This window comes from Solanum pennellii, chromosome 4 (assembly GCF_001406875.1).
Source record: "Solanum pennellii chromosome 4, SPENNV200".
Taxonomy (NCBI): Eukaryota; Viridiplantae; Streptophyta; class Magnoliopsida; order Solanales; family Solanaceae; genus Solanum; species Solanum pennellii.
In genome coordinates, this window is record NC_028640.1 from 61,678,520 (window position 1) to 61,689,171 (window position 10,652).

At 29.6% G+C, this 10,652-nt stretch overlaps 1 protein-coding gene across 1 annotated transcript; it reads right to left on the reverse strand.

Annotated features, from left to right (window-relative positions):
* Nucleotides 1-4,803: 4,803 nt before the first annotated feature.
* LOC107016266 (probable WRKY transcription factor 13) lies at nt 4,804-9,531 on the reverse strand. Its single transcript, XM_015216755.2, has 3 exons — nt 9,076-9,531; nt 8,408-8,644; nt 4,804-5,323 (listed from the first exon to the last, which is right to left on the reverse strand). Exons 1-3 carry the CDS (start codon nt 9,369-9,371, stop codon nt 5,152-5,154), a joined length of 705 nt encoding a protein of 234 aa, XP_015072241.1. The 5' UTR covers nt 9,372-9,531; the 3' UTR covers nt 4,804-5,151.
* Nucleotides 9,532-10,652: the final 1,121 nt, after the last annotated feature.

Sequence of the window (10,652 nt, forward strand, 5' to 3'; positions counted from 1 at the left end):
ATTATGGCCCCATAGGTTCCACTTTATATTGTGTTCATGGGTTAGTATGTGCCTTGATAATTACTCTTGATTTGTAGAAATTATAAAGTTTTATTCGAAAGTTCAGTTTTCAGTAGTTTATCTTGATGAAATGGTCTTAAGGAGGAGCTCACTTTGAAAAATAAACATTGACTATGGAAATTATACCTCAGGTGTTTGGTAACTTCAATTATTCCTAGTTCTTCTTCTTTATGTTTGAGGACGAACATTGTTTTTAGTGGTGGATAATGTAATGATCCAGAGGTCATTTTTGAAATCTTTATAAAATTACCATATTTACCCCTCTCGATAGTTGTCTCGAGTTATTTCTATCAGTCGATAAAGTGTGTTTGAAAATTTTTGAACTATTCGATAACTACGGGTATTTAATTCACATAAATTTATAAATAATAAAGGGAAAATGCACAAGTATCCCCTCAACCTTTGCCCGAAATTTCATAGACACACTTATTCTATACTAAGGTCCTATTATCCCCCTAAACTTATTTTATAAGTAATTTTCTACCCCTTTTCGGGCTACGTGGCACTAGCCACTAGCTTGAAAAAAAGGTCAACCAGCGTTGGGCCCACAAGATAGTACCACGTAAGTTGAAAAGGGGCAGAAAATTATTAATAAAATAAGTTTGGAGGTAATAAGACTTTAGTATAGTATAAGTGTGTCTCTAAGATTTCGGGCATTAATTGAAAAGGTACTTGTGCATAATCCCAAAAATTAATTTATTTAGTTAATAATAATAGGCTAAGTCTGAAAATTTTAAGACCCTATATCACTTGGCCCATATATAAAATTGAATTAAGTAGAAAGAAGATATTTTTGAGTCATAACTCAAAAAGCTAGCGCAGTTGTGCACGAACTGAAAAAAAAAAGAGTCAAGCGACGTTCTTTGATGTATGCATGAAATTGTATAGTGAATCTATATTAATATAATAATATATTTATTTAAGGATATGGGACTAAGTTTGTTGTATTAGAAATTGAAAATTAAATTGTAACATTTAGTTAAATAATGATGAATTATTGAAGGGAAATTAATGATGTTCCAGACAATTTTTGGAATACAAAAACATTGGAAACTGCAGAATCTTGATGATTTTCTTTTTATAAGCTATATGTCTATTTTAGATATTGACTTGTTGCAAAGGTTACTGGTAGCATAATCAGTTGTTGGGTTGGAATTTTATTATAGTTATCATATACAGATCCAAATTGATATATTGAGATATATGATTATATATTGTGTGTATTATATAATATGAAACTTATCACGGTTGAGTGTTTGGAGAAATTATGACTTAACCCTAGATTTGAAATTTAAGAAATATGAGATTAACCTGATGATTGGAATCAAGATTTAGAAAATTTATTATAAATTTGAGTGAGTTTCTTGTTAGTTTCAAAATTTCATTGTGATTATTAATGTGAATAGAGTTGGAAGTACAACGAAAAGGGAAGGCTCAAGTTCATGAGTGATTGTTCGATTATTTGAGGCAAGTGGATTCCTAAACCCTTATTAAGTGTATAAAATTTGTGTATTTTCTTGTGGTATGTGTTGGGGAGTAATGGAACTTGGTGATGGGTTGACTTGTCCATGTTGAATGATTCTAATGATGGAAAAAGAGTAGTGAAAAAGGAATGTGATTAATTGTTTGTTGACCTGTTGAGAATGATTTGAAAAGCTAGTTGAATCATTGTTGATGTTATATCTTGATTGTGTTGTCGTGAATTGTAAAATGTTATGAAAATGGTCATCTCCTCATTGTTTCTGTGAACATATCATTTGCATTATTCTGAGACATGGTTGTGACAAGTGTTATGTGCATTGAGAAAGAATAAGAAATTAAAGAGGATGTACCATTTCGAGGGACGTATCACGCGTCACGATAGATATTATATTTCGAGGGACGTATCACGCGTCACGATATATATTATATTTCGAGGGACGTATCGCACGCCGAGAAGATTACTATTATCGAGGGTCTCGCACACTGCTATGGATGCATGGACAGATATGTCCTCCATGGGTCCCGGACCGAGAGACAATAGGTGTGTATCACTAGGTCAGACATGCATCACTATACTTGACATTGCATTCCATTGCATTACACATATTTATCATTACTGAACTTGATATTCTATTTTGTTGATCTTGTGAGTGCCTTTCTGTGGAACTTGTGACTGATGAAATGTTATTGAAGATATGCAATTGTTAGAGTGTTTTTTTTGAGGCTATGAAATTGTTAAAGTGTTGTTGCGCTATGTTTTTTTTTGTAAACCGTGAATTATTAGGTTGAACTGGTTTTATACAAAGTTGTAGTTGTGCAGGTTCGGTTAGGGCGGTAAGGAGTAGCCCTTTTATGTTCCTTTAACTCGTGTGTAGAGGATTACTTCCTGAGTACCGTGTGGTACTAATCCTTTGCTATTACATTTTTTTTAGGTTACTAGCCCAAACATTTGTGATATATTCTCTTTTTTTTTCGAGCTTCTTGAAAATTTGTGAGGTAGGCGTTTGTCATATCAGCAGACATTCTTACTCCTATTTATGATCTTGTTCTACTCTAGAAACAGGTTCATATGAGATTTGTATTTTTCTTTTGATTCAATTATAATACTTTAGAGGCTTGTACACGTGATAACCAGGTTTTGGGGATATTTTTAAGCTGATTGTAAAATTTCCACAATTTTATTATAATGGTTGAGTTTTAGGCTGACTTGTCTTGATCATTCATCATAGCCATTTTTGAATCGTAACAATGATTTTGGTATGAATATTGCAATTTTACATTCATATTAATTGTACTTTGGAATTCTAGATTCATACTCATTGTATGCACAAAATAACTTCTTCTTTTTTTTTTTGTATGAATTTGACATGAAACATGTCTTCTGTGTTTGTTATTGATTTAAATTAATTATGATTTTTTGAAATGTGTTCTTCGTTTCTATTTTATAAAGTCGTTGTACATACAAATTATATACACAAAATATTAGTTATAAGTTTGTATGATTTTGATACGAAGATTGCAATTTCATGTCTATGTTAGGTATACCTTTAAATTTTGAAGTTATACTCATTGTATACACAAAATGAATTGTATTTGTTCAACTATTGAAGTCTAATTATATACACACTATATACATCACTTGTGGTTATTTTTTGTATGAAGTTTTTCAATCTTATATGCATTTTGGCAATACATATTTTTCTTGCATATAAAGTATGGGGTATGAAATAGATATTAAAATAGAGTACTTCAAAATATTAAAAGTATTTTATAAATCATTGAAGTTTAATTAGATGCACATAATATTCACATTACCGTTAGTTTAAAAAAAATATACTATACATATAAAAAATCATATTTTTCAAAAAAGTAAAGTCATATATATATATATATATATATATATATATATATATAAAGTAAGTTTCAATTTTTTTTTAAAAAAATTTTATCAGAAACGATAAAAAATACGTGCAATGGTGCAAGTATTTCCATTCTTTTTTGGGCAACTTTCACGTATAGGAAATCAAAAATTCATATTTGTATGCTATAGCAAAGTTTGCATAATTGCGCTCCATAGCAAACATAGAAACTGTATAATTCACTATACATATACAGTTGAAGCAAATTGTATAAAACGAAGTGTATAAAACAAGAAAGAGAAAGACACTTGGGCAGAGAACTGTATAAAAACGAAGTGTATAAAACGAATTGTAGTATTATAAGTGTATAGAACGATTATATACAATTTGAATTTGTATAAAATGAGAAAGAGAGAAAGACAAAAGAGACTTGACAAGGAATATACAATTGAATCGAATTATATAAAACGAGAAAGAGAGAAATGAGATACAATTTGAAAATTGTATAAAACGAAAAAGAGAGAAAGGGAAAAGAAATTGGGCAGGGGAGTATTTTTATTGTATAATTATAAGTGTATAGGACGAAAATATATGTACTTGCATGTGTATATACAATTTTTTCATGCTTTATACAAATAGAAACACAATTTATACATTTCGCTTCTGTTTGTATAAGTGAGAGAGGTGAGGGTGGCGAGCGAGATCTGGAAGAGGGGAGAGAGGGGAACAAATATATATGTATTTATACAATTTTCTCTGCTTTATACAATTAGAAACAATTTTTATACACTTGTGTTTGTATAAAAAGTGAGGAAGCGAGCGAGAGATTGGAGGAGAGTGGCGAGCGAGATATTTGGGAGAGAGACGTCTGTCAATTTTTTGCAAACGTTTGCTTGGAACACAATTAAATCAAACCCTAGCTACTTCATTTATTTTAGTTTATTAATTTGCTATTATATACAAATTTCCTTTTTTTTTCTGCACTAATAGGTGAGATAAAATGTTTTGAGCTAAATAAAGCAAACAATATTCTTTTTGTTATGACTCTCCTAGTTTTATGCTTATTATAAATTCATTACTATGATTAATTTTTCTGAAAATTTACATTCATTTATTTTATTTAACAAATGTTATTGCCAGTAATTTTTTTAATGTTAAAACTTGAAACATAAAATATAGCGTCGTTACTTATAATAACTAATCTTATGTCAATTATAAAATTTTCACATAATAAAACTAAGCCAACTTTCTCGTATAGAAAATGCCCGAGTGGCCACTTTGCTAATTTACCCTTACTTTTAGAATTTTTTTTTTTTAATTAAAATTACGGACTAACTCTTCATAAAAATTTGTATAAAGGATGACATTATTTCTTAAATAAAACAATCTACCATATGAAATATAAGACCACAAATTTAGTTCTCATTTTTTTGGCTTCAAACTTACAATATAGTGAGAGGCATGAGGCCCAACAAAGTAAGTGGTCCACATAACAAATTACGTATTGGACTTTATAGTTAATAAAGCATCCACCATTAGTAAATCTAGGAAATTAATGAAACCTAATTTCCATTACATGAAAAATCAAAGAGGGTTAATATTGAAATTGAGTATACATTATATAAAAAGACTTAGCCATAGGCGGACCTTTATCCATTGAGTTTAGGAGGTTGTGATCGGTTCAAAGGACAGGCCGCAGACGAATTTCTCGGTTATCAAAAAACAAACTTAGCCATATTTTTTCTTAAAACTACCACAAGAGATTATTAAGTTGTGATGAAGCTTGTGAATCCTCTTCATCTTGTGATGGAGAATGAACATGTCTACCTTCATATGTTGTAATCACCATTCTTGGATCTTCTGCTAATCTTTCCACACGTTTCTTAACTCTACAATTATCTTGTGTACATCGATAATAGCTCCTACAATACAAAATATTTCTCGTTAGCAATGGCAGAGTCAGGAATTTTTGAACTTATCTTTACTAATATAACGACATTCATAAGCTAATACAAAAACAAAAGAAATTTGTTTGTACATTATTTGCAATTAGCACATTACAATTTAAGGGTTGAGGTAGAGTAGGGTTGAGATGAATTCATTAGCTTTTACGTAATAAAAACATATCAAACATGTGAAAAAATTTAAAAGAGCTATGAGATTGATGCTAGTTTAAAATTCATAAACTTTAAATCTTAATTTTATCTATGTCTTCTCGATTGTGGCTTTGTCAATCGGACCATAAAAAAATAACCTTAACAAACATATAATTGCCAAAAAAAGATAATTTTAACGATTGTTTTTCCATCTAAATAAGTCGAAATAACTGAGGTACGCAAAAGTTGATCGAAGAGCGTAACCAAGATGGTTCAAATATTGTCAGATTTGACTGAAAATGTTGTAACACAAACTTATTGGAAATAATGAAAATAGGCAGGCATAGACAGGGAAATATCATTAGTTCTTTTATGTTCTTTCATGTCTATTTTCTTATCTTTGAGCAGTATTTTCTTTTAATTTAGCCTTTGTTGTGACAACTGCCAAAACCTGCAAAGAGTCCCTAGTCTATACTATATACATGCATATATATATATATATATATATATATATATATATAATATATAGTATATTCTAATTAGATTTTGGGACAGTGACTATAATTATTTCATTTGTTCAGTATAGGACAACACGCGTATCTGCATCAAATTTATCCACAATTTATTTACAATAAAACATAAAAATACTAAAAATGAAGAACAAAACAAACACTAAAAATTCTAGTAAGTGTTGCTAATAATGTACTTTTTTTTTGTTTTTTTAACACGGTCTGATATTCGCATTAGAGTCTTGACTAAATTAAAATTTGTACGAGAAAATCTTATATTCATCGGAGGTAAAATGTTCTTAACAAAGGAAGAGAACTCAAACCGAAACCTCTAATAAATGATGAAAGAGTACTTACCACTCTGAAACATCTGGTTAAGCACTTTTCACCTCTTACTCTGAAGTAGTGAATTCAACTGACCAAAAAAGCAAATAGATGGAAACTCTCGGAGAGGATTTAGAAAAATTAAATGCAAAACCTAATGATTTGACTAACTAGGATTACTGGATTTTAACAATTGGAAAAATTAGAATTTTCATCAAATATATTTAATATTTATTTATTACTCTATATATATATATATGATGTAACTTTTTACCGAAAGGAATTTTTAATAATGCTTCATGCAAAAGAGACAGTTTCAACGGCTCAAATCTAATACCTCTACTACTTTTAAGGGTACTAGATAATATTAACCCTATCATTTAAAACAATGTATAGTTCCCTAATTTTAAAACATTTTGATATATGTAAATGCAATATATAGCTGTTTGTAGGACAATGTGGGGTACTTTACCTAGTACAATAAAAAGGTTAATTTTTTTTTTATTCTTTTTGAGGAAATGGAAATGAAATAGTGTTACATACATAGAGTAGCAAATTGCAAACTGGCAATTGCTGGATTCATTATCACTAGCGCCAGTGCCTTTAACAACAGTGGGCTCCCTTGTGATCAAAAGTTATTACACTTTTTTGTTAAATTAAAATGAGTTTAATTTTCATATACTAACTATACTAAAAAAATAATTTTTACACTATCGAACTAGGAGATAACTCGATGTTGATTTAGAAAATTTCATATCCATAAGATATCTTCATCGATATGTCCCAAATCGTTTTTGGACTTGTGAAACTAAGCGGGTAGAAAGGTTTGATTAACCCTTCCCTCATTGAACAAAAGGGATTCGTAAGGCACAAAATCATTTTCATATTCGAGATAGCTGAGTTCAGAAAATTGATTTATCAATATTAGAATCTAAATGATTTATATATAGTGACTTGAAAAAATCCACTACAAAGAATTAAACGATGATCATCAATTGATTACCCTTGATCAAAGTTATTTTTAAAAAATTACTCTAGACTAGCCTCAGATGAAATATAAACTAAACGGGGGAGATAACAATATAACAAAGTAAACTCCTAAAGAAAAGCTCTATAGTAGTAATCATTCAACAATAAAAGTTTCAATTTACTATTAACCTAAAGAGGGGATCCTCCCCATATCAAACATATAATTAAAGATGTAGTAAAAGTTATCATTATTTTTTTTCTTTATTAACTTATGGGCCTTAATTAGGGTTTTCATCTAGTATAACATATATAATGCATGGTTCTTTCAAATATTATTAACACTACCAAATCTTGATCATAAGTTGTTCCAAGTATTTATTAACCACTTAATCATGATGTGATTCATCAGTCTCTTTTTACTTTTAACAAGTAATTTTGCAATCATTTTTCAAATAATAATTCCTAATTAAAAGATGATCTGATTTAAAATCTGTAACACGCCCAAAAAGGCTATCATTTCATGAGTACCAATAGTTACAAATATTATTCAATCATTTTTTATTTTTTTGTCTTTTGAGGTTAATAATAACATTTACTTTAAACCCTCTCACTAGAAATTACCTTGCATACATATACATAATACAAGCAACAATAGTATCAAACACCTAATGTTAGTATCAAACCAATAAAGTCTGAGATTCAACCTTTAAAAATAATAATAATAATGTGAGGATCGGAGAACTTTCCCTTTTAATAGGCCCTATAAGCATTTAAATTTTATCTATGTTATTTTACAAATGCTAACATATTTTATAATGTGAAATCAATTTAGTCAGAATAATGAATATCGAATCGAACATTAGATCAAAAAAATCACCCAAAACAAATATCAAAACCATTACTAAAATCAATCTACTGACTAGCAAGTGTAAACAATTATTGTTTTTTTTTATTTGAAATACAAAAAATGAGAGGCACACCATTTTATCAATGAAAATGAAGGAAGATTGTTAAAGGTTAACAAATAAAGAATAAATATAATTAGAATGGAAAACAAAAAGTATAACTATAATTGAAAAAAGAAGTAAATTAAGTATTAATTAAGTACCTGGGATGTTGGGTATTTTTGACAACTTTTTGTCCATATTTTCTCCATTTATAACCATCATCCAACACATCCACATCACTCATAGTTTTGAAACAGAATCTTGGTTCTCTTACTTTTCTTCTTGATGATTTGATCTTCTTCATCTTAATTGATGAAACCCCTAAATTATGATGATCAAGATCAAATTCCTTTGATCTCTTAATAATATTGCTCCTCTCATTCACTTCTCCCCATGCCCTAAAATACATCATACACATACTAATTAGTCATAACAACTAACTATAATGCAAATTATAAGAAAAAATAATTGAAAAATAATCAAGGTTAAGCTATGTTATTTTATTTAGACATGTGGCACCCGAATCGGATTTGAATCCGATTCTATATGCACCTGTCGATATTTTTGAAGAGTTTGAATAACATAGAGGTTAAGCTATGTTGTTCAGACATCCTTGTTGGATCCTTTAAAAATATACGACTTTAAGGGAATCTAATGTACTGTTTTGGAGGATCCTACATCCACTTGTCGACATTTTTAAAGAGTTTGAACTATATAGAGGTTACATACATGTTAGATCCTTAAATATAAACAACTTTTGGAGGATTTGACAATATTTTTGAAGAGTTCGAACAATACAGAGGCTAAGTGAAGAAATATTAATGATTACCATGTATTTGGATTGGATTTTTGCAAGGAAAGAAGATGGGATCCTTCAAAAATAGAAGTAGTAAGGTCCTCTTTGTGCCTTGGATCATGTGTAGATTCAATATTTAAGGAATTATGATCAAAAGAGGGAGGGATCATAGTGAGGGTTTTTAGAGTATTTTGGTTGTATCCAATAAATGGTAGAGTAGAACTTGCAGTACTACTTATGCCCATATTGTTGCAATTTGGAGGAAAAGAGAAAAATCCTAGTTGTGTTGACATATCTTGATGATCCTCAAATAAGCTTTGGCTAAACATTGCTTCTTTCTTTTTTTTTGTTTCTCTCTCTAGATCTCTCTTTCTCTCTCTCTCTTTCAGTGTGTGAGAAGAAGGATGAAGAAAGAAGGTGTAAGATAGAAAAACTAGGTAGTTTGAATTCTTATAAGAGGAAAAGGACTAATATTTGGTGACACTACACCAAAGGAGATAAGAAAGGTCATCTTTATAGGTATAGTTTAGGTTAAAAGAACTAAATGACTCGAATATTGGCGGAATCCGAATTTTCACTAAAAGAATTCAAAATATTATAAAGTTAAATGTAGAAAGAAGTCGGGGATTCAACAACTTCTATTTTTTATATGAGTTTTTGATGTCGGAGTTTAAATAAACCCTTTGTGATACCATAGCTTCGTCCATGCGCGTATACAACTAGATACGATAAAGAAAGTGATATAAAGCCAATCGAAAAGTTAGTTCATGATGTAAGAATTATTCAAAAATTATATATAAAGAAATATAATGGTGATTGCCTCTACCAATGTGAGATGACTTACTCCACCGCACATTTCAAGGATTTTCGAACATGCATGAACAATGTAATATGAAAGTTCAACACTATGTAAAATAAAATTAAAAATAGGAACTTGTATCATTGTAATAATTTAAAGAAAATGGACTACAGTATAAATCAATTACAAAGATTAGGTCATGAGAAGCTAAATACATGTTCAAACATATAATCCAATTTTTAAATACTTTCTAGTCATATATATATCACTTTTTTTTTTCTTTTTCGTTTTTTGCTTGATATTCTGTATCCATATTGAAACTCAATTAAAATTTGAATTTGTATCAGAAAGGCTGCACTTTCTAACGAAGAGAATTATGCATCCCCAAACTCGAGACTTCTGGATAAGAATGTAGGAGTATTTTAATACTCCACGACAAACCCGTATTGATATATACCACATTTCTTTATGTCCAAACATATGCTAAGTGTTGTACATTGTGTTATTAGTACTAGTTACTACCACTTAAACTTAAGATTTGCATTTCTAAACAAAAAAACAAAGTCAATTAGCTTTAAGTTGTACTGCATGTTGCAACTTTAACCAAAAAAGCAACGGTAAATCCATGTGCCCAAATGTCAACCAAATCAAAACAGTAAGGAGAGGTGGGGGGGGTGAGAACATGGGAACTTTACATGTCTTAATGCTCTCTATTTGTTACTTTCTTTGCCTTTTTTGTCCAAAAAGTTGAATGACTTTTTAAATTTGTTGCATTCAAGTATCATGCACTCATTTCATAAATTTTCATTAT

Coding starts and splice junctions, on each gene's coding strand:
- LOC107016266 (XM_015216755.2), bottom strand. CDS start 9,371: ATGTTTAGCCAAAGCTTATTTGAGGATCATCAAGATATGTCAACACAA. Junction 8,645..9,075: donor AAATCCAATCCAAATACATG/GTAATCATTAAT, acceptor GATGTATTTTAG/GGCATGGGGAGAAGTGAATG. Junction 5,324..8,407: donor AAAAATACCCAACATCCCAG/GTACTTAATTAA, acceptor TTTGTATTGTAG/GAGCTATTATCGATGTACAC.